The sequence below is a fragment of the Bos indicus genome, chromosome 1, assembly GCF_029378745.1.
Source record: "Bos indicus isolate NIAB-ARS_2022 breed Sahiwal x Tharparkar chromosome 1, NIAB-ARS_B.indTharparkar_mat_pri_1.0, whole genome shotgun sequence".
In the NCBI taxonomy this organism is placed as follows: Eukaryota; Metazoa; Chordata; class Mammalia; order Artiodactyla; family Bovidae; genus Bos; species Bos indicus.
In genome coordinates, this window is record NC_091760.1 from 133586279 (window position 1) to 133611763 (window position 25485).

At 37.3% G+C, this 25485-nt stretch overlaps 1 protein-coding gene across 7 annotated transcripts in view; it reads right to left on the reverse strand.

The window, feature by feature from the left end:
- PPP2R3A (protein phosphatase 2 regulatory subunit B''alpha) overlaps positions 1-25485 on the reverse strand; it is a 233067-nt gene that overhangs the window by 63880 nt on the left and 143702 nt on the right. For 6 of the 7 annotated variants that reach the window (XM_070794422.1, XM_070794418.1, XM_070794439.1 and 3 more), the window contains 3 exons: positions 23649-23805; positions 18464-18512; positions 17673-17762 (listed from right to left, as the gene is read on the reverse strand). In XM_070794422.1, the coding sequence (XP_070650523.1) occupies positions 17673-17762; positions 18464-18512; positions 23649-23805 (296 nt within the window). Of the gene's footprint in view, positions 1-914; positions 6569-17672; positions 17763-18463; positions 18513-23648; positions 23806-25485 lie in introns of those variants that run through there. The other variant, XM_070794433.1, reaches the window with a different exon arrangement.

The following is a 25485-nucleotide window of genomic DNA, read 5'->3' on the forward strand; positions in this document are numbered from 1 at the left end:
ATTGGTGTTTTATTTTGTTCCTTTGATTATTTCATGCTTTCCTGATTATTTGTAACTCTTGTTGCATTGAATTGCTGTTACTGTATCTAAGAAGTAGGCATTTATTTCGGTCTTTACAGACTGCCTTTGGCAGGGAAAGCCTTTCACCAGTCTGCCTGTTCAGAGATTCTAGACAAGTTTTCTGGTGGGGTCTGTGGGCAGGTTTGCTGCTGGAGTACTTGGGTAGGCCACACAAGTGCCTGAGTCTATAGGTGGGTGGGCCTGTGCTTGGGTTCATATGGGCTGACCCAGTAATATGGGGTCTTGAGCCTGATTCTGTAGGGACTAGCCTAGTGCTGGGATGTTACTTGATCCCTGTGGTACTGAAACTTCAGTCTGCAAGGCTAGATCCTGGGTCTGGCCAGTGTTGACATCTACTGGCGTTTGTTGGAACCTGGGTTTCCAGGGTTGGTTTGGGACTGGGATGAGTCTGGGACCATAGGAAATGGCTTGGTCCTCGGTGAGTCTGGAGGATGGGTCTGTAATATCCTACCTGGAATCTGGGATTTCAGGAGCTGGCCTGGTGCTGAGGTGAGCCAAGAACTCTAATATAGGGGTAAGTCTGGAGCCTGGGGCCACAGGGGTTGACCTGGTGGTGAGGTGGGCTCAAAGGCTGGGTCTTTTGGTGCTGACCTGGAATCCTTAGCTCTTGTGAATGTATTTTTGTTCATGGATAGTTGTTTAGATGGGTGTTTCTGCTAGGGGATGAGCAATCAAAATGCATATCTCACCATCTTGCTGACATCACTCTTTTATGGCTAAATTTTTAAATTACCATGTAAATCTTGTATTATATTTCAATTTCCAGTTATGTTGGACTTCTTAGATTGGTTCTCTAATTTTCATATTTGTCTCTATATTACTTCAATTTCCAGGGTTTTTTTTTTTTTTTTTGAGGTTTATCTAGCTTTATCTTCTGAAAACCTTTTTTTTTTTCTTCCTGTTATCATAATTTTGATTTTCCAGAGTTCTGTTTTGGTTCCATGAATGTTCCTTTTATTTAAAAGTACCATTCTGTTCTATGAGTTTAATTTCTTCTCTTATCTCTGAGGATACTAATAACTATTTGTTGTTTTTGCTGAAAGTTTCTTCTCCCTGAATTCTGTTTCATCCAAGTTACTTTCCCCCACTTCTATTTGTTTGGTTTCTATCTTTTAAGTAAGAAGTTTTACTTAGGTACTTAGTGATTCTTTGTTCTCTGCTCCTATTTAAGAGTAGATGTTAAAAAGCTGATGGGAAGTTCTGGATTATGGGTTTGTTGATGTTGAACTTTACTGTAAAATCATCTGGCTGGTTTCTTTCCTTTGAGATGAGCCAATGTCAAATTTTCAGGTCTTTTATTCTTGGGCTGCCAGATTCTCCAGAAAAGCATCTTTTTGTCTTCTGCCTAGAGGTTCAGGACAGGCTGCCAGGATTAAGGTCCAGAGAGGAATGAAGACTGGACATCTTATTTTCAGTATGCATACACTCATTTCATCTGTTTTCAGTATGGCAGCCCTACCTTCAATTGTGCCCAGTGAGCCCCAGTCCAGAAGCTCTCTATACCCTCCACGGAATAAGGCACCGGTTTCCTGCCTAGGCACAGGAGATGATCTGGAGGTTAGCTGTTTCTTTAACAAGCTTTCTATAAACTCTCCTGATTTTTGGTTTTATCTTTCAGTTCAGTTCAGTCGCTCAGTCATGTTCAACTCTTTGTGACCCATGGACTGCAGCATGCCAGGTCTCCCTGTCCATCACCAACTCCTGGAGTTTACTCAAACTCATGTCCATTGAGTCAGTGATGCCATCCTACCATTATCCCTTTCCTATTTCCAGCATTCCTGGTACCCCCTCAAGTCCTGAATGTTAGAAGGTTTTTGTGATATATCTGATTGCCTCTTTGTCTTTTCCTGTGGTGGCATAGGTTTCAGGTAGTCTGCTAAATTTATTTACTTTCTGGTTTCCAAATCTTCATTATTATTTACTCTTTTTTCCTTATAAAAATCTTATAAAAATTCCTTATAAAAATCTCTGTATTGTCATTTTAATGGAATATCAAGAGGGATTAAAAGTACTACATGTGGTTGTGTTGCTATCTTCATTTGAAAACTTATCCATACTCTACTATGACCATTTTATTATTTAGCAATGTCACTTTTAGTAGCAAGTATAGCCATGTTACTAACTTATCATATAATAAGAAAATAATAGCATTAAATGGTAATAAAGAACAATATTTTTCTATGAAGAGCCAGTGATTCATGGTAAAGTTAAGGTTCTAAGAGACTCTTCGATAAATTACCATTTGTAGGCTTTAAGCCATATTGAGAAACCATATACTTACTAGTTTTAAAAAATCTCTTTCGAGAAAAGAAAGGTAAAAATAACTAGGTTGTGACTATTAATAGTTTTCAAGTACATCACACTAAGATTCATAATGCACCTTTATTCTGAAAGATAAATTTTATATTACTGAAACAAACCAAACATGTAATATTTGCAAAATTCTTTTCAGAAATCTATTTTAAAAATTGTACCAGCATGATGTTTAATATTACCGTCAAAGAACACAGGAAACAAACAGGATCCAAAAACATTAGGTAAAAGAGTTTGGCTCTGGTGAATTCCAATCATATTACATCTACTTGCAGAGTTTTAATACTGTCCCATCTTGAAACATTTCCTGATTGTGTAATAATGTTTTGAATAGTACAAATAGAAGCAGTAGACTGTCCTTTGACTGCTCTCTGAGGCCTCTTGGTGACCTGAAATTCCTTTTTACTTATCTTAGTATAATAAAAATTAGGATAATAGGAAGGAAGTAACTCTTGATTTTGGCAATTATCTAATAGGACTTTAGTGAAAGGCAACTCATTTTACTGAGAAATATAAACTAAAGTTAGTTGCATTTTCAATTAAGAACTAAGTTGTTGTTCAGTCGCTAAGTTACATCTGACTCTTTGCGACCCCATGGACTGCAGCATACCAAGCTCCCCTGTCCTTCACGATCTCTTGGAGTTTGCTCAAAGTCATGTCCATTAAGTCAGTGATGCCATCCAACCATCTTATTCTCTGTGGTCCCCTTCTCCTCCTGCCCTCAATCTTTCCCAGCATCAGGGTCTTTTTCAATGAGTCTGCTCTTTGCATCAAGTGGCCAAAGAACTGGAGCTTCAGCTTCACTATCAGTCCTTCCAGTGAATATCCAGGGTTGACCTCCTTTAGGATTGACTGGTTTGATCTCCCTACAGTCCAAGGGACTCTCAAGAATCTTCTCCAAAACCACAGTTCAAAAGCATCAATTCTTCAGCACTCAGCCTCCTTTATAGTCCAACTCTCACATCCGTGCATAACTACTGGAAAAACCATAGCTTTGACCATACGGACCTTTGTCAGCAAAGTGATCTCTGTTTTTTAATAAGCCATCTAGGTTTATCATAGCTTTCCTTCCAAGGAACAAGTGTCTTAATTTCATGGCTGTAGTCACCATCCACAGTGATTTTGGAGCCCAAGAAAATAAAGTCTGTCACTGTTTCCACTTTTTCCCTATCTGTTTGCCATGAAGTGATGGGACAAGATGCCATGATCTTAATTTTTTGAATGTTGAATTTTAAGCTAGCTTTTTCACTCTCCTCTTTCACCCTTACCAAGAGGCTCTTTAGTTTCTCTTTGCTTTCTGCCATTATAGTACTATCATCTGCATATCTGAGGTTGTGGATATTTCTCCCGGTAATCTTGATTCCACCTTGTGAGTCAGCTGGCCCGGCATTTCGCATGATGTACTCTGCACAGAAGTTAAATAAGCAGGGTGACAATATACAGCCTTGATCATACTATTTTCCCAATTTCGAACCAGTCTGTTGTTCCATGTCTGGTTCTAACTGTTGCTTCTTGACCTGCATACAGGTTTCTCAGGAGACAGGTAAGGTGGTCTGGTATTCCCATTTCTTTAGGAATTTTCTACAGTTTGTTGTGATCTACATAGTCAAAGGCTTTAGCGTAGTTAGTGAAGCAGAAGTAGATGTTTTTCTGGAATTTCCTTATTTTTCCTATGATCTAATGGATCATAGGCAATCAGGAAGCTTGCATAAGCCTCATCCTCATTCATCAGAGGGGAGACAGAAGCAGCAAGAACTACAGTTCCACAGCCTCCAGAACGAAAACCACAATCACAAGAACTAAGTTAAAGAGTCTATATAAAAAATAAAGTTAAGATGAATTCATCGACAGATGAATGGATAAAGAAGCTGTGGTACATATATATAATGAAATATTCAGTTCAGTTCAGTTCAGTCAATCAGTTGTGTCCGACTCTTTGTGACCCCATGAACCGCAGCACGCCAGGCCTCCCTGTCCATCACCAACTCCCGGAGTTCACCCAAACTCATGTGCATCGAGTCGGTGATGCCATCCAGCCATTTATGCTCTGTCATCCCCTTCTCCTCCTGCCCCCAATTCCTTCCAGCATCAGGGTCTTTTTCAATGAGTCAACTCTTCGCATGAGGTAGCCAAAGTATTGGAGTTTCAGCCTCAGCATCAGTCCTTCCAATGAACACCCAGGACTGGTCTCCTTTAGGATGGACTGGTTGGATCTCCTTGCAGCCCAAGGGACTCACAAGAGCCTTCTCTAGCACCACAGTTCAAAAGCATCAATTCTTCAGCTCTCAGCTTTCTTCACAGTCCAACTCTCACATCCATACGTGACCACTGGAAAAACTATAGCCTTGACTAGATGGACCTTTCTTGGCAAAGTAATATTTCTGCTTTCTAATATGCTATTTAGGTTGGTCATAAATTTCCTTGAAATATTACTCAGCCATAAAAAGGAACACATTTGAGTCAGTTCTAATGAGGTGGATGAACCTAGAGCCTATTATACAGAGTGAAGTAAAAGTCAGAAAAATAAAATATTGTATATTAACACATATACATGGAATCTAGAAAGACTGTACTGATGAACCTATTTGTAAGGCAGCAGTGGAGATGCAGACATAGAAAACAGACTTGTGGACACAGGGGTGGGGAAGGAGGATGTGTAATGAATGGAGAGAGTAGCATGACAACATATATACTACCATATGCAAAACAGATAGCCAGTGGAATTTGCTGTATGATTCAGGGAGCTTAAACCAGTGATCTGTGACAACATAGTGGGGTGGGATGGAGTGGAAAGTGGGAAGGAGGTTCAAGACGGAGGGGACATATGTATACCTGTGGCTGATTCATGTTGTATGGCAGAATCCAACAAAATATTGTAAAGCAATTATCCTTCAATTAAAACTAAATAAATTTAAAAAGAACCTGATGACAAATTTCTTTTGTTTCTTGCAGGCTAGCATGCAGTGAAAATAATTGAGTCAGCATTATACATATTGCCTCTGGTTCACTGAAATTTAGCATCTTGAGGTGTATGACTCAAAGTGCTCTATGTTGCTGTTTTATCATACCTTATTATATCTGACAGTTTTACAAACTCATCTTTAATGTTATGCCAAGAAATAAGTATAAAGTATGCCAATATTGCATGGTGTTGAGAAAAAACAAACAAGGAGCAGGGATTAGTCTTTTAAGCTAAAGCAGTTAACTTCAGAGTTTGCTTTATAATCTAGATGATGTCATTTAAACTACAATATCAGTTTGCAAAACCCAAAATACAATGCTTTGTTTTCTAATTTAGATAAATCTTATATTCAATTAAATGTCTTCCTGGTTTAAATAAAAGTTACACAATTAATTAAACAAAAATAAAGCTAAAGCTAGCTCATAAAAGAGAAACAAACCTAGGACACAAAACAAGTGGCAAATAAACTGCCTTGATATTTGCCAAAGTCACATGAGAGCTGCTTTTAAATATTTGAAAGAATATCATGTGATAGATGAATCTGATGTAATTTTGTGAGTATTAGACAGCATGAAAAGGATCAATGCACAAAAAGAGAAAATGTTTCTAAGATCAGAACTAGGAAAAAAAAAAAATACCTCAGTAGATAGCTATTTGTCCCTGAAAGTTTAGAACAGGGTCTGCTGGAGGGTTTAACATTTATAGGACATGTTCAGAGAAAGTTTTCTTATTGAAAACTATAGATACTCTCTATAAAGATTTTTTCCAATATAGATTTAGTTCTTTTCTTTCTAACAAAGGCAATATTTTCTTAGGTCTAGAAGGAATTCATTGTAGGACAATTGGAAAACAGGAAAACAAAAGGAATAACTACCTAGAAAGAATCAGTGTTAAATTTTTTGTATATTTGCCACCAGTTTTTGGTTTTAAAGCATAATTATACTCATTAAAGATTGTACAATTGTAGACATAAACAAGATTACCTTTTGGCTTGTCCTCAGGCTGATGAAATTAAGTTCTGAACTAGAGATGTCTTATCATTGGTATAAATTCTTATATGCTACTGATGAAGCAAGTTATGGGGAACTTCATGATTACTTAGGGAATAACTAAATATATATTCCTTTGTATATTCAATATACATAATTTAGCACCTCTTACCTTCAAAGGCACTGGCCTAGTGTCCTCAGACATAAAGGTGAATGAGGATACCTAATCAGAAGGCCAAGGGAGAAGGCAGACATGACAAATAGCCAGATCAGAAGGGTGGTTAAAGAATATACCAAAAGAATATGCCGTTGGTTGCAAGAGCCTGTCCACAAAAAATAATCTATCCAAAGACACTTTCCATATCCAACCCTGACAGGGCCAGGCATAGGAAAGACTCAAGATCACAATTTTCTAAATAGTATTTTCCACAGCACTCATTGCACTTTAGAGAGTATATTACTTCTTTCATAAAACACATTTTTTCCCTACCCATGTCATTTGTAAGCCACAAATCTGATTTCTATAAAGTGTTGCCTACTATATTTTAAATAAGAGTTTGATGTATAGATCTCGTCTTCATTACTTTAAAACAGTGAGGTTTAACTGTTCTGATCACATTCTGCTTTTGTAAGATAATGTCAAACACTGAGAACAAATACACTGGGTGCAAAGTAAGTGCCAGCAGGAGCCAAGAAAACAGACTAGGCCAATGCTTAGTCTTGACTCTGTTAAACAACAGGAATTTCAGGACACCAAGAGAGCACTCTTTCAGGGATTCCATAGCCTAGGTGGTAAGAAGATAGGCAAACGTGCTGTCTCATATGATTGCCATACCTTATAGTGGTAAATAGTCCAGAACTTGGAATGATATAGACCTGGACTTTAATCCAAGCTAGGTCACTTACTAAGTCTGCAATCTCTCAGAGTGTTTGTTTTCTCAACTGTGGAATGGGAACATTGACACCTAAAGTCATAGGGAGAAGACTAAATAAGCCATTACATATGAAACACGTTACCTGGCAAAGAATAAAGCTGCAACAATATCTGAACTGTTAGGTAGAAGAAAGGCAACATACAAGGCAGAAAAGGGGAATGAAAGAAAGCTTCTGACTTAAAAACCTCTTTTGGCAATATTTCTATAAATAAAGATCCAGTTACGTATCTCAAAATATGAAAAGTTGATCTGAAGGGGTCTGGTTCTGGTAATGATGAAGTAACTGTCTGGATTAACCATCTCACTGAGAAAATCTGGAGTAAAATTCCTTCTTGAAAGCACTGAACTATTAACTGGGCAGTGAAGAATTATGGTGTCCAGATGTAGAAGGAAATCTAGAAAGGAGGAGCCTAGCATTTGGGACTATCTTTCCTGTAGGGCATCAGCTGATTTTGGAAAGGGGTCTGAGAGGTTGAGAAGTTGAGCTCTGACTTGCTAGTATCCTGTTAATGATTTTGTTGGTTTTCGTATCTAGGTAATGCTGGTTTCATAAAATAAGCTGGGAGTTCCCTCCTTTTCTATTTTCTGAAAGAAGTAGGGCAGAATTTGATATTTTTTCTTCAGCTGTTTGGAAGAATGCAATAGTACAATTATCTGGGTTGAGATGTCTTTTTCAGAAAGTTTTAAACTATGAATTCGGTTGTCTTTAATAGATACAAAACTTATTTGGATTATATATTTCTTCTTGGACAACTTTTGATAATTTGTGACTTTAATGAAATTGGCCCATTTAAGTCACCACATCTATGTGTGTGTATGTTATTCATAGTATTCCTTTACCTTTTGAATACCTGTTTCTCTTGATACATGCGTTTGGACCCAAGGATTACTTAGCATTGTGTGTTTAATTTCCAGTCATCTTTCTCTTATTGATTTTTACATTAATTCCATTACGAACAGAGAATATACTTTGTATTCTTTTAAAAAAAGAGTTGAGATTTCCTCTCCCCCAATGAATTGTGTCTTCACATCCTTGTTGAAAATCAATTACCATAAATGTAAGGATTTATTTCTGGACTTCTAATTTAATTCAATTTATGTTTGTTTATTTTTATGCTAGTATTACATGTTCTTTACCTCAGCTTTGTATATTTCGAAATCAGAAAGTATGAATCCTATAATTTTATTTGTTTTCAAGATAGTTTTGGTTACCCTGATCCTGATCATTTCGTATCTTCATATGAATTCAAGATTCAGTTTTTCTCTTATTACAACAACAAAAAGTAGCTGAGATTTTGAATCTACAGATCAGTTTGGGGAATACTGCATGCTAATATTAAGCCTTCTGATCCATGAACATGGAATATCTTTGTTTCATTTAGATATTCCTTAGTTTCTTTCAACAACATGTTATAATTCTCACAATATAAGTTTTATACTTCTTTTGTTAAATTTATTCCTAGATACTCTATCCTGTTTGTTGCTATTACATTTATTTTTATTTACTTTTAGCTGCCACGCATGGACTTTCTGTAGTTGTGGTGAGCAGGGGCTACTCTCCATTGCAGTGCAAGACCTTCTCACTGTGGTGGCTTCTTCAGACTCTAGGTGTGCTGGCTCAGTAGCTGTGGCACACGGGTTTTGTTGCTCCACAGCATATGGGATCTTTCTAGACCAGGGGATGAATCTGTGTCCTCTGCACTGGCAGGCAGATTATTAACCACTGGATCAGCAGCGAAGTCCTGCTGCTATTATAAATGGAATTATTATCTCAATTTCAGTTTTGGGGTTTTCATTGTTCATGCACAGAAACAGATTTTTATAAATTGATATTATATATCAATCTTATAAACTAATTTTGTAAATTGAAAGTAACCTTTACTAAGTTCTAATAGTTTCTTGGTTTGTTTCTTAGGATTTCCTATATACAGTATCATATTTAAACAGTTTTCCTTCTTCCTTTCCAATTTAGATGCTTTTTATTTCATTTTCTTGCCTGATAATTGTGTTTAGGATCCAGTGTTGAACAGAGCACACAGCTTTGTCTTTCTCCTGATCTTAGGAAAATAGCATTCACACTTGCACCATTAATTAGTCATTAGCTGTGGGTTTTTCATAGGGTTTTTCATAGACCTTTATCAGGTCAAGGAAATTCCCATCCATTTTTAACCTTTTTTTTTTTTTTCCTTTTTTAACCATGAAGAAGTGTTAGGCTTTTTCAAGTGCTTTTTCTGAAACTGTTAGGATGAACATATGGTTTTTATCCTTTGTTGTATTAATATGATACATAGATAGATTTTTACATGGTAAACTAACCTTGCATTTTTGGGAAAGGTCTTGTTCATGATATATAATATTTTTCATATTTTGCTAGATTAATTTTCCTAATTTTGTTGAGTATTTTTGTATCTATATTCATAAAGGATAGTCATTTACAGTTTTCTTGTTAATGTGTTGTCTGGTTTTGGTATCTGGGTAATACTGGCCTTATAAAATTAATTTGGAAGTGTTCTTTATGCTTTTGTTTTTTCAAAGAGATTGTAAAAAATTGTTATTAGTTTAGTAGCATCCTCTAGTGAAGCCAGATCAGTCTAGGATTGTTTTTCCTATTCAGATTTTTAATTTCTTCTTGAAACAGTTAAGTAGTTTGTGTCTTTCTAGGAATTTGTTCATTTTGTCTGTTAATTTGATAGTATCAAGTTGTTATATATAATACATACACTATAATCCTTTTCATTCATGTATGGTCAGTAGTCATGTTCCCTCTTAATTCTGACCTTAGTAATTTGTATGTTCCTTTTTTTCTTTTGATCAGTATTTGTTGTCATTCAGTAGCTAAGTTGTGTCCAACTCTTTGCGACCCTATGGACTTAAGCATGCCAGGCTCCCCTGCCCTCCACTATTTCCCAAAGTTTGCTCAGTCATGTCTATTGAGTCAGTGATGCTATCTAACCATTTCATCCTCTGCCATCCCTTTTTCCTTTGCCTTCAATCTTTCCAGCATCAGGGTCTTTTCCAATGAATTGGCTCTTTGCATCAGGTGGCCAAAGTATTGGAGCTTCAGCTTCAGTCCTTCCAATGAATATTCAGGGTTGAATTCTTCCTTTAGGATTGACTGGTTTGATCTCCCTGCAGTCCAAGGGACTCTCAAGAGTATTCTCCAACACCACAGTTCAGAAGTATCAATTTTTCAGCACTCAGCCTCCTTTATGGTCCAACTCTCACATCCATACATGACTACTGGAAAAACCATAGCTGTGACTATACAGACATTTGTCAGCAATGTGATGTCTCTGGTATCTAATATGTTGTCTAGGTTTGTCATAGCTTTCCTTCCAAGGAGCAAGTGTCTTTTAATTTCATGGTTACAGTCACCATCTGCAGTGATTTTTGGAGCCCAAGAAAGTAAAGCCTGTCACTGTTTCCACTTTCCCCCCTTCTATTTGCCATGAAATGATGGGACTGGATGCCATGATTTTGTTTTTTTAAGTTGAGTTTTAAGCTAGCTTTTTCATTCTCCTCTTTCACCAAGAGGCTTTTTAGTTCCTCTTTACTTTCTGCCGTTAGAGTGCGATCATCTGCATGTCTGAGGTTGTTGCTATTTCTCCTGGCAATATTGCTTCCCGCTTGTAACATCTGGCCTGGCATTTTGCATGATGTGCTCTGCACAGAAGTTAAATAAGCAGGGTGACTATATATAGCCTTGATGTACTCTTTTCCCAATTTTGAACCAGTCTGTTGTTCCATATCTGGTTCTGTTGCTTCTTGACCTGCATACAGGTTTTTCAGGAGACAGGTAAGGTGGTCTGGTATTCCCATCTATTTAAGAATTTTCCACAGGCTGTTGTGATTCACACAGTCAAAGGCTTTAGTGTAGTCAATGAAGCAGATGTTTTTCTGGAATTCCCTTCATTTCTCTATGATCCAGTGAATGTTGGCAATTTGATCTGTATTTGGTTCCTCTGCCTTTTCTAAATCCAGCTTGTACATCTGGAAGTTCTAGATTCACATACTGCTAAAACCTAGCTTGAAGGATTTTGAGTATAGCCTTACTAGCATGTGAAAGGAGCATAACTGTATGGTAGTTGGAACATTCTTCAGTGTTTCCCTTCTTTGGGATTGGAATGAAAACTGACTTTTTTCAATCCTGTGGCCATTGCTTAGTTTTCCAAGTTTGCTGACATACTGAGTTCAGCACTTTAACAGCACCGTCTTTTATGATTTTAAGTGGGTTCAGCTGGAATTTCATTCTCCACTAGCTTTGTCCATAGTAATGCTTCCTAAGGCCCACCTGACTTCAAACTCCTGGATATCTGGCTGTAGGTGAGTGACCACACCACTGTGGTTATCTGGGTAATTAAGACCTTTCTTGTATAGTTCTTGTATGTATTCTTGCCACCTCTTCTTAATTTCTTCTGCTTCTGTTAGGTCCTTACCGTTTCTGTCCTTTATGTGCCCATTCTTGCATAAAATGTTCCCTTAATATCTCCAGTTTTCTTGAAGAGATCTCTAGTCTTTTCCATTCTACTGTTTTCCTCTATTTCTTTCCACTGTTCACTTAAGAAGGCTTTCTTCTCTCTCCTTGCTATTTATTCTCTGGAACTCTGCATTCAGTTGGGTACATCTTTTCCTTGCTCCTTTGCCTTTCGGTTCTCTTTCCTCAGCTATGCCTTCTTGCATTTCTTTTTCTTTGGGATGGTTTTGGTCACTGGCTCCTGTACCATGTTACAAATCTCTGTCCATAGTTCTTCAGGTTCTCTGTCTACCAGATCTAATCCCTTGAATCTATTTGTCACCTTGACTGTACAATCATAAGGGATTTGACTTGGGTCATACCTGAATGGCCTATTGGTTTTCCCTACTTTCTTCAATTTAAGCCTGAATTTTACAATAAGGACCTGAGCCACAATCAGCTCCCAGGTCTTGTTTTTGCTGACTGTAGAGAGCTTCTACATCTTCAGCTGCAGAGAATAAAATCAATCTGATTCTGGAATCGATCATTTGGTGATGTTCATGTGTAGAGATGTCTTTTGCATTGCTGTAAAAGGGTATTTGTTATGACCAATGTGTTCTCTTGACAAAATCCTGTTAGTCTTTGCTCTGCTTCATCTTGTACTCCAAGGCCCAACTTGCCAATTACTCCAGGTATCTCTTACTACTTTTGCATTCCAATCTCCTATGATGAAAAGGATATCTTTTTTTGCTGTTAGTTCTAGAAAGTCTTGTAGGTCTTCATTTAACTGGTCAACTTCAGCTTATTCAGGATTAGTGGTTGGGGCATTGACTTGGATTACTGTGATGTTGAATAAATTATAAGCTATATAATAATAATTTATATAATTACTGGAAATAAACCATGATCATCCTGTCATTTTTGAAAATGTATCCAAGTACTGCATTTTGGGCTCTTTTGTTGACTATGAGGGCTACTGCATTTCTTCTAAGGGATTCTTGCCCACAGTAATAGATATAGTGACCATCTGAATTAAATTCTCCCATTACTATCCATTTTAGTTCACTGATTCCTAAGATGTCAATGTAAGTCTTGCCATCTTCTATTTGACCACCTCCAGGAGATGGTGATGGACAGTGAGGCCTGGTGTGCTGCGATTCATGGGGTCTCAAAGAGTCGGACATGACTGAGTGACTGAACTGAACTGAACTGAACTTACCTTGATTCATGTTAATTCCAGGTTTATGCAATATTGTTCTTTACAGCACTGGACTTTACTTTTACTACCAGTCACATCCACAACTGAGCACTGTTTCCACTTTGGTCCAGTTGCTTAATTCTTTCTGGAGCTATTTGTAATTGCCCTCCGGTCTTCCTCAGTAGCACACTGGGTACCTTCTGACCTGGGGGGTTCATCTTCCGGTGTCATACCTTTTTGCTTTTTCATACTGCTCATGGGGTTCTCATGGCAGGCACTGGAGTGGTTTACCATTCCCTCCTCCAGGGCACCACGTTTTGTCAGAACTCTTCACTGTGACCATCCATCTTGGGTGGCCTTGTGGAGCATGGCTCATAGCTTCATTGAATTATGCAAGCCTGTTTACCACAATAAAGCTGTGGTCCATGAAGGGGATCAGTACAGCTAAAGCCTTATCAAGATTACTAATATTTTCAAAATAACTGACTTTTGGCTCCATTGATTTTCTCTATTGTTTTCCTATTCTCTCATTTATCAGTTCTAATCTTTATTCTTTTCTTCTGTTTGCTGTGCTTCATTTGCTGTTTTTTCCCCAGTGTCTTAAAGTAGAAGGTTAGGTTATTGATTTAAGACCTTTCTTTTTCAGTAGATGGATTTACAGCTTCATCCTACACATTTTGGTATGTTTTGCTTTTTATTCATTTAAAGTTTTAGTATGTTGTTCTTTCATTTTCATTCATTTCAAATTAGCTTCTAATTTCCTTTAGGTATTTTTTTTTGATCCACTGGTTACTTAAACTGTGTTATTAAAATTTTTGCATATTTGTGGAACCTCAAATTTCTTTCTGTTAATTTTATTCCATTGTGGTCAGAGAACATAAGTTGTATAATTTCACTTTTTATATTTTTTAAGGCTATTTTATGGCCTCCCACATATTCTATCCTGGAGAATGTTCTATGTGTACTTGGGAAGAATATATATTCCACTGTTCCTAGGTGGGACATTCACTAGATATGTTAGGTACAATTGATTTCTAATTTTGTTTATAGTGTTGTTCATGACTTTTATTTCCTTGTTGATCTTCCTGGATGTTTTTCCATCACTGAAAGTGGGGTACTGAAGTCTCCAAATACTACTGTTGAATTATTTATTTCTCTTTGCAATTCTGTTAGTTTTTCTTTCATATATTTTTAGGGCTCTGTGTTGTTAGTTGCATATATGTTTTTAATTATAATGTCTTTCTGTTGGATTGACCCCTTTATGAAACAGAATGTCCTGTTGTCTCTAGTAACACTTTTTGTACTGAACTCTAAGTCCTCTGATATTTATATGGCCACTCCAGGTTTCTTATGGTTGTTGTTTGCATTACATATCTTGACCCTTCCTCCTCCTTTCTTACCCTTCTTGTATCTTTAAACTTAGTATGTGTCTCATATAAACAGTAAAGAATTGTATCAAAAAAAGTTTTTTTTTGATCCAGCCTGAAAATCTCTGCTTTGATGGAATGATTAATCCATTCACATTTAATGTTATTACTGTTATAGTTGGACTTATGTCTGTCATTTTAATTTTTGTTTTTTAAGTGTCTTGGAGTTTTTCCTCTATTCTTCCTTTATTGCTTTCTTTTACATTTAAGTGAGTATTTTCTAAGTGGAACACTTTAACTCTTTTAACAATTTTTTTACTATGTATTCTTGAGTTAATTTCCTTCCGGTTCCTCTAGCTGCTGCTGCTAAGTCATGTCAGTCGTGTCCAACTCTGTGTGACCCCATAGATGGCAGCCCACCAGGCTCCCCCATCCCTGGGATTCTCCAGGCAAGAACACTGGAGTGGGTTGCCATTTCCTTCTCCAATGCAGGAAAGTGAAAAGTGAAAGTGAAGTCGCTCAGTCGTGTCCGACTCTTAGCGACCCCAGGGACTGCAGCCCACCAGGCTCCTCCGCCCATGAGAGTTTCCAGACAAGAGTACTGGAGTGGGTCGCCAGTGGTTCCTCTAGAGCTTACCATATACATTTCAACTTCTTAGAATTATTTCAAACTGATACTTAATTCCTGTGAGATACTGAAGTGTTACTCTTATATAACCCGATTGCCTCATCCCTCTTTTTTGTGCTATTATCTCTCTATATTACAAATCCAATAATACAGTGTTCTAATCATTATTGTATATAATTTATGTTTTTTAAAGAAGCTGATAGAAGGCAAACAAGTATATATTCATGTTTGTTATATAAAGCTTCTTTATTATAATTTCTATCATTTATGTCATTTGTTCTTATGGAATAACAGAAGGAAAAGATGGGAAGTATTTGAGGAAAGCTTTTTTATAACTAAGTAAATATGAAAGGTAAAAGATTAAGAGGGTTAATTAAGAACACCCCAAAGGCAAGAAACAGAAAAATGCACAGCTTTCAAAGCTTTGAGGATTTAGATAATTAAAACCACCTAAGGTTTTTCCAGTAGTCATGTATGGATGTGAGAGTTGGACTATAAAGAAAGCTGAGTGCTGAAGAATTGATGCTTTTGAACTGTGGTGTTGGAGAAGACTCTTGAAGAGTCTTCATTTAGGAATGAAGTCCTGAATATTCCTAAAGGAAATCAGTCCTGAATATTCATTGGAAGAACTGATGCTGAAGCTGAAACTCCAGTACTTTGGCCACCTGATGTGAAGAACCGACTTACTGGAAAAGACCCTGATGCTGGGAAAGATTGAAGGCAGGAGGAGAAAGGGATGGCAGAGGATGAGATGGTTGGATGGCATCACCGACTCAATGGACACGACTTTGAGTAAACTCTGGGAGTTGGTGATGGAGGGAGGCCTGGCGTGCTGCAGTCCATGGGGTCGCAAAGAGTCAGACATGACTGAGCGACTGAACTGAACTGAAGCATTCAAAAAATGGATTAATAATATAAACAAGCACACTTACTGGCATAGAAATAAACTGTTATGTGAAGAAATGTGTCACAAAATTGTATAATATGATACCATTTAGTATACTGTGTCATTTGGTGCAGAGAGAGGAGGAGGAGGGTGAAAGGAGGAGGGAAAGGAAGAGAAAGGAGGGGGATGAGGATGAGGTAGGAGGTAACATACCAAAATGTTAGCTATGGGTCAAAGAATTACAGATAAATTTTATATTAAGGTTTCTGAATGTATATATTTAAAGTTTTTAATATTTAATGTGTATTTGTGATAGAACAATAAACTTAAAAAATTAGTCCAGCAGAAATGAGCAAAAGACACAAAAAGGCAAGTCACCTTAGATGAAATAAAAATGGTGAAAAATGTATGAAAAAACTTCTGCCTCTCTAGTAATGAAAGAAATGCAATGTAAGATAATGCTGAATTTATTACTTATCAAATGGGAAAGATTCTTAAAGAGGAAGATACTTAGTGTGAATAAGGGTTATAGGAAATACACTCAATACTTTGTTGATGAAAGTATAAAATGAAAATACATTCTGAAAATAAGTTTAATAGTTTTTATAAAAGCCCTTAATATCTATGCCCTTTAATTTAGCGATTCCTTTTCTGGGGAATTTATTTTAAGGAAAAGTATAGTGGATGTTGGGCTTCCCAGGTGGCATTCATGGTAAACAGTGTGCCTGACAATGCAGGAGATGCGGGTTTGATCCCTGGGTCGGGAAGATCCCCTGGAGGAGGGCACGGCAACCCACTCCAGGATCCTTAGCTGGAGAATCCCATGGACAGAGGAGCCTGGAAGGCTACAGTCCATGGAGTCGCACAGTCAGACATGACTAAAGTGACTCAGCATTCATGCATGCACAGCGGATTATTACAACTGTTTAGCTAAAACTACTAGGGGATATTTAGGAGAATAAATTAATCTAAATACCCAAAGAATATATAAAAGTTTATATGAAAAGCACTGTCCAACACATTCCAACTTTTAATAGTGTCTTTTTCTGAGTGGTAGAATTATTAGTATTAAAATTATTATTAAAATTTATTTTCTTCTGCTTTATCCATGTTTTCTAAGTTGTATATAATGAATAATAAATTACTATCTTTGAAATGGACAACAAAGTTATTTAATATACATGCTGCCCATGAAATAAATCAGTTTCATTTCTATTTCAATTATTTCCAAACCATATATCTAACATTTAGATAACTTTTTGAATTAATGTGCAGACAGCCAAGTCAGTGATGCTAGCAAGCAGCATCAGGGACTATGGGCTCCCCCGCCTTGGTCCTGAGCATAAGCTATGTGCAGGGGACTGTGTTACACAAGACAGGTATAAAAAGAAAGGGACATAGATTTTTGCATCCCTCTTGTTTTCTTTTTATTCCTAGCTTGTGTAACACAGTGTTATAGATGTCTAAGAAACAGGTACATAAACTCAGAGCTACCAATCAAGGAATGCCAAAGAAACAGAGAGATGATTCTTACTGGCAGAGTGAGGGCATGTTCTCCAGTTTACTACTAAACCAGGAAGATCAGGAAACAACAAAAATTCACAGTTATCTATTCCCATATTTCATATAAATGCTTGCTGTCCTTCAGAGACAGCTCCCACATCACTCCACCTTTGTTTCTGGGGGTAAGAGCACTCGTCCTGATACACTGTGACTGTGGGCTCAGTCTGAGGGCAGAGACTAAGTCTAACCCATCCTGGCACCCCTAGTTAACCTGGCATTCACTAGATATTCATCATGAATTTTTCAAACTTTGTTCATTTGTTTAACATCTGGGCAAAGGAAACTCAGAAGTCATACCTGGTGGGGTTCCTTTTGTCTTCCTCAGAGATCAAAAACCAAACAAAATCTGCATAGCTCATTCGTCCCTCTTTCTGTACTGTTTTTCCCCTGAAGAAAACACATGGTTACAAAGTTTCCTAAAAATCAATTACTTTTCTAAATTTAGCAGGATGACAGACTTAAGGAATAAAGTAATATTTCTTTGGAAATTAAGTTACAAAAAAACAACAACACACAGAACACTGGAAATCTCACAAAGGGCAACCTCTTTCATTGCCTATCTTATTTTCAAATGCCTCGAGGATGAAATTAGAAGCATTTGCAGATTTGAAGGAACTCTGGTTTCTAATTTGAATACAAATCAGGTCAAATACTGTTACCTGTACTTAGATAAACAGGGCTTCCCTGATTCAGTTGATAAAGAATCCGCCTGTAATACAGGAGACCCCGGTTTGATTCCTGGGTCGGGAAGATCTGCTGGAGAAGGGATAGGCTACCCACTCCAGTATTCTTGGGCTTCCCATGTGACTTAGCTGGTAAAGAATCCGCCTGCAATATGGGAGACCTGAGTTCGATCCTTGGGTTGGGAAGATCCCCTGGAGAAAGGAAAGGCTACCCACTCCAGTATTCTGGCCTGGAGAATCCTGTATATTAAAGTATTACTGCCATCTTATATGAAGCCACACTGCATATTTTGTAGGGTATTATCTAACCTACAGCACTGACAAATTATGCAGGAAGCCTTGCTAAAAGGACATTGCTAAAGTATTACCTGTAGTTCATTTTAAAACTCAGATGGTTTTTCTTACCTTGTTACTGCCCCAGAGAATATTCTTTCAATAATCCTGTTTGATGAAGCTAAACATAAATAAAAAGTACAAAGCTAGTTAAAACATGCTCCAAAAGGTACCATTTTTGGCAAATTTATTTTCAAGTAGCCACAAGGTTAAACTTAATAATCTTCCATGATAAGAATACGAGTAGTTGAATTTTTACTTTTTATGTACAATTGATACTTTTTGAAAGAAGTAATTTGAGATAGCTTGGTCTATCAATCATTTAAAAAAGAACACGCAAATTGATGTATCTGACAGCTCAAATACATTAATACAGTTGGGCACCAAATTGGTTCTGAATATCCTGACAACGGAGACAAAAATGTACAAAATTTATATTGATCTTGTTATCCAACAAGACAAGACAACATTTCCTCTAAAACAAGACAGATTTCATCCTAGCATTAAATTCAAGGGGAAACTGATTGTTGGGGGTTTGAGTCAAACAACGGAGAATGTTTTTCAGGTAGAATTTTAGAAAAGGTACCAAAAACAAACCACAAAATACTTTTCTTACATTCGTATCCTTTAAAATTCCAGGATATAACATGATATACAATTTTAAATTCCATCAGTAAATTTTATTCAGAGAGAGATGATTCTATCTTAAGATAGTATGTCGCATTTGATGACAGATCCTAGTAATCTGGATCGGTGTACCTCACTGTGAGTTCAAAGTAACCAAAAGCATTAGTCACAAAAAAGGAGGTAACAATGGACCTCAGACCTAGGGATGTGGTGAGGACAGGAATCTGTTCTTTTAACAAACGCCTCGCCAATGGTGTGCACACTACAATTTCAAAACCAGTGATGAGGTCATTAGAGAGCAGCTACCAGCATCTAACTCTTCTGTGTGGCGTTGGGTACAGTCAACATAAAGGTTCATTACTTTGGTTGAAGAATGTTAAGAAAATGAGTGTCAGCACAGCCCCTCCTAGACACATACCAAAGGCTGTATAAGGGCCCTCTAGAGTTTGTTGCGGAGAAGGCAATGGCACCCCACTCCAGTACTCTTGCCTGGAAAATCCCATGGACAGAGGAGCCTGGTAGGCTGCAGTCCATGGGGTCGCTAAGAGTCGAACACGACTGAGCAACTTCACTTTCAGTTTTCACTTTCATGCATTGGAGAAGGAAATGGCAACCCACTCCAGTGTTCTTGCCTGGAGAATCCCAGGGACAGGGGAGCCTGGTGGGCTGCCGTCTATGGGGTCGCACAGAGTTGGACACGCCTGAAGCGACTTAGTAGCAGCAGCAGCAGTTTGTTGAGCACTGGTTTATGGGGTTAATAATTTGAAAATAAAGGAAAACAGAACAAAAGGCAGCTACATAGGAAAGGCAGAGATATTTATTTCTGAAGTCTTTCTTTAGATTTGGAAGGTTTAACTTCCTAAAACTGCAGATCATGTTGTCCCATTAAGGACAGGTTGGTGGGTAGGCAATTACACAGAGTTTCAGTGGCCCCTTCGTTGTGCAGGCCGAAACGCCTGCTTTTCTGGACTTCATTCCTTTAACATGCCTCTAATGAGTAACTATATGTGTATATACAATATTTTAGGGGTTAATGAGAACTACGTTTATGACAGCCAGAAAAGGTGCTTTAGAGCCCATAGGGTTTTGTGTGATCTCTGGAGGCTAGCTCACATTATACAGATGATCTGGCCACTGATGATCAAAAAGTGCATAGCTAATACAGCTGATCCAATACCCCTATAAATATCTCCATCTTTATACTATGCTTGTAATAGGAAGGTATGACTATAGGCATAACACAGAGATACTGTGGGTTCAGTTCCAGGTCACCTCAATACAGTGAATATCACAATAAAGTGAGTCATATGAATTTTTTGGTTTCCCAGTGCATATAAGTTATATTTGTACTATACTATAGTCTACTATGTGTTAAACAGCAGTTATGTCTTTAAAAAACCAATGTATATAAAAATATTTTATTGCTAAAAAAAAATGCTAATAATCATCTGAGCCTTTAGCAAACTGTAGTCTTTTTGTTGGTGGAGGGTCTTGCCACCACCAATGTTGATGGCTGCTGACTGATCAGGGTGATGGTTGTTGAAGGCTGGGGTGGCTTTGGCCATTTCTTAAGACTACAATGAAATTTGCCACAAAGATCGACTCTTCCTTTCACAAATGATTTCTCTGTTATGTGCAATGTAGTTTGACAGCATTTTACCCATAGCAGAAATTCTTTCAAAATTGGAGACAATCTTCTCAAACCTTGCTGCTGCTTTATCAATTAAGTTCATTTAATATTCTAAATCCTTTGTTGTCATTTCAACAATCTTCATACTGTCTTTGCCAGGAGTAGATTCCATCTCAAGAAACTGCTCTCTTTGCTCATCCATAAGCAGCAACTCCTCATCTGTTAAAATTTTATTATGGGATTATAATGATTCAGTCACATCTTCAGGCTCCTCCTCTAATTCTAAAGTTCTCTTGCTATTTTTACCGTATCTGCAGTTGCTTCCTCCACTGAAGTCTTGAACCCCTCAAAAACATGCCTGAGAATTGGAATTGACTTCTAAATTCCTGTTCATGTTGATATTCTGCCCTCATGAATCATGAATGGTCTTAAGGGCATCTAGAATGGTGATCCTTTAGAGAAGGTTTTCAATGGACTTTGCCCAGATCCATCAGAGGAATCATAACCTATGGTAGCTATACCCTTATGAAATATATTTCTTGAATAAGACTTGAAAGTCGAAGTTACTCTTTGATCCATTAAGTGCAGAGTGGATATTGTGTCAGTAGGCATTTAAAGTACATTAATCTCATTGTACAATCTCCATCAGAGCTCTTGAGTGACCAGGTGCGTTGTCAATCAGGGTCATATTTTCAATCTTTTTTTTTTCTGAGCAGTAGGTCTCAACAGTGGGCTTAATATATTCAGAAAACCATGTTGTAAACAGGTGTGCTGTCATTTAGGCTTTGTTGTTCCACTTGCAAAGTGCAGGCATAAAGAGATTTAGCATAATTCTTAAGGGCCTTTGGATCTTTGGAAGGGTAAATAAGCACTGTTTTCACTTTAAAGTCACTACCTGCACTGCATTAACCCCTAAAAAGACAGTCAGCCTGTCCTTTGAAGGTTTGAAGCCAGGCACTGACTTCTCTCTAGAAATCAAAGTCCTAGATGGCATCTTCTTTCAACAGAAGGCTGTTTTGTCTACATTGAAAATCTGATGTTTAGTGTAGCCACTTTCATGATCTTAGCTAGATCTTCTAGAAACTTGTTGTTTCACCTTGCACTTTCATATTATAGAGATAGCTTCTTTCCTTAAACCTCATGAACCGATTTCTGCTAGTTTCAAACTTTTCTCCTGTAACTTCCTCACTTCTCTCAGCCTTCACAGAGTTGAAGGCAACCTTGCTCTGGATTAGAATCTGGCTTCAGGGAATGTTGTGGCCGATGTGGTCTTCTATCCAGGCTACTAAAATTTTCTACATATCAGCAAACAAAGTATTTCACTTTCTTCTTCTTCTTTTTTGGCTGCATCACACAACCTGTGGGATCTTAGTTTCCTGGCCAGGGATTGAACCTGGCCCCTCGGCAGTGAAAGTGTGGAGTCTTAACTGCTGGATCAGCAGGGAATTCCCTGCTTCACTTTCTTATTCATGTGTTCACTGGAATAGCACTTTTAATTTTCTTCAAGAACTTTTCATTCACAACTTGGCTAACTGGCACAAAAAGCCTAGCTTTCAGCCTATCCTAGCTTTCAACATGCCTTCCCCTCTAAGTTTCTAGCTTTTGATTTGAAGTCAGAGATGTGCCACTTTACCTGAACACTTAGAGACCATTGTCGTATTAATGGTATGTATTAACTGGCCTGATTTCAATATTGCTGGGTCTCAGGGAATAGGGAGCCCCGAGGAGAGGGAGAGAGAGACAGGGAAGACTTGGTTGGTGAAGCACTCAGAACACCAACAGCAGTTATCAATTAAGCTTGCTGTCACCTAGGTGTGGTTCATGGCACCCCAAAACAATTACAATAGTAACATCAAAGATCACTGACCACAGATCATCATAACAAATATAATGTTATATATCAATAAATCAATAAAATTTTGACATATTGTAAGAATTACCAAAATGTGACAAAGACACAAAATGCACAAATGCTGTTGGAAAAATGGCACTGACGAGACTTGCTCAATGCAGGGTTGCTACAAACGTTCAATTTCTAAAAAAAAAGCTCTATTTGCAAAGTGTAATAAAGCAAAGTGAATTAAAATGAGGCACACCTACCTGTACTTAAAGAAGGACAGATATAGTACTAAAATGATTTTTTATCAATAAGTATGATTTAGTATTTCCTCTTGATGCTTGGTTGGCATGTGAACTTTTGTGAACTAGAATTCTGCTAAACATGGAAAGGTCTGAATATTGACATGTAGAATGAACCTTTTCTTAAGATATATACTAGTAGTCATAGATACACTAAATAACAGAAACAAAGCATTTATTTAAGATTTGTACTTTGCTACATCTAGACGGATAAAGGCTTATAAATAGGGACAATCTTATGAGAGAAGAATGAATCAAGGTATCTTGGTGCTTAGTTAAGAATATGCAATCAGCAGATAATAGATTCTAAGTTTACTACTGGTCAAAATGAAGTAAAAAGGGTAGTATCATGTGATATATAATTTTTTGTTTTCTGGCAAAAGAAAGCACACCAAATTCATCTGCAGAGAAACTATGTTTTCTAGAGCTAAATTCCAAAAAGTTTTATGAATCCTTGAAAGCACTGGCAAATTGGAAACATCACTTTCATCCTTAGCTGTTTATAAATAGTGTAAATTGAGAATTTATAAAGGTGTATATAATTTTCTTTCAAATAAACTTTACACAGATGTGGTTCTTATTGAATTCATCAGGAGAAAACCAGCATCACTATAAAGACTCATCCATTCATCAAAACCAATACTCTAATTTCTTACTTACCTCCAAACCCCTTCTCCTAAACCTGGTTTCTAGATAAAAAATTAGTATCTTCACTCATTTCCACTTTAAAATTCTTGGCCTTTTCAAGAGGATTTGATTAGATACATAATTTAAGAACTGGGAATTCCCCATAATGAGTGAGCACAATTTAACTCTTGTCTCCTTCAAAATAGCTAAGTCAATATCCACAGAAACACTCACCCTGGTCATTGTATCGAGATAGATCGGCCTGGCTGATGTAGAGGTCATGATCACTATCTAGTTCCCAGAATTTACAATAAATAACATAGAAGTGTTCATAGGAGAAGTAATCTGTGATTTGGTTTATATCTTCCTCTTCTTCCAAAAGGGCTAGAGTCTGAAATGGTATGAATAAAAGGATTATTTTATTTTAAAAATATGGAGACCCAGCTTTGGCCATTATTCAGATTCTAGTACATTTTTATTCTAAACTGAATTAAAAATTTTGGTTTTGGTACAAAACCAGGAAATTTACTAGGCAACATCATCCTATCTTTTAATCAATTGACCAATCTGCAAGCATTTATGAACTCTGTACTATTTTTAGCAAAGAATATGAAGGATTCAAACACAGGGAAAGGGGAGAACTGTCACCGAGAGAGCTGCAGTCTATCAGAGGCCCCCGACTAGGAAGCACAGGACAGTCAGACAGCAGACTTTTAGTTACACGACTGTAAACTGACACTGCTTTTAACTTTTAATTTTACGACAAGTGGTCTTGTATCTATTCTGTTATGAAGAGTGGGCATCCACTGGCAGGGTTTGGCTTTGTAATGGCATCAAGTTTACCAGAAAGGTGACTCATGTATACCTCTGTGATAGTGTGGGGCAGCCTGGTATAAAAGGCATGGGGGTAGAGCTGCAGGGCCCTGAACTAGAAATATTATCTGGGTCTCTCTTGACTCCCTGTGTGCCCCTAGGATAAACACCAAAACCAATCATTTTTGAGTTCAGAATTCTTATTATCAGTCAAATTATCATATAAGTGGCCAGAGATATATGCAGACCTTTTTAGAAAGATTCGGAAAAAAACAAAAAAAGATAAACCATAAGGAAACTCAGGAAATAGAAAAAACAAAGTGAGATGACAGAAATAAGATCAGATAAATCAATAGTCGGGACTTCCCTCATAGCTCAGTCAGTAAAGAATCTGCCTGCAATGAAGGAGACCCAGGTTCAGTTCTGGATGGAGAGGATCCCCTGGAGAAGTAAATGGCAACCCACTCCAGTATTCTTGCCTGCAGATTCCCATGGACAGAGGAGCCTGGCAGGCTATAGTTCATGGGTTGCAAGAGTCAGACACGATTTAGCCACTAAACCACTGCCATATCAACAGTCACAATAAAGGTAAAGAGGTCAATCTCCCTGTTAAAAGATTTTCAGATTGAGAATAAAACTCAAATCCAACAAGCAGATCTAGGTATATGTTGTCCATAAGAGATAAGTCTGACAGAGGATGAGATGTTTGTATGGTATTACCAACTTGATGGACATGAGCTTGAGCACTCAAGGCTCCGGGAGTTAGTGACAGATAGAGAAGCCTGGTGTGCTGTAGTCCATGGAGTCGCAAAGAGTCAGACATGACTGAATGACTGAACTGAACTTAAAATTTTAAAGTAAGGTTAAAATATATACTGCTGTTGCTGCTGAATATATACTAGCTAAATCTTAAAAAGAAAGCATGTCAATATTAGAAAATAAAATGGAATCCAAGGTGAAAAGCATTATAAGAAAGATAACTATTAATATTTCATAATGCAAATGTATTACTTTGATAAGATTCATTTTCTAAAATGTGAATACTGGAAATCCAAAATAATTTGGCAAATTGAAAACAAGATAAATTATGAAATTATGGTAAAAGAGACTCAATGAAAGATTTTACAGCCAGTAAAAATTATAAAGTCTGCATAGAAACAAAGGAAAATCATGACATGCTAAGTGCAAAATACAGGATATACGATTATACACACTAAGAACTACATTAAATTCTAAATCCAATATGCATGTGAATATG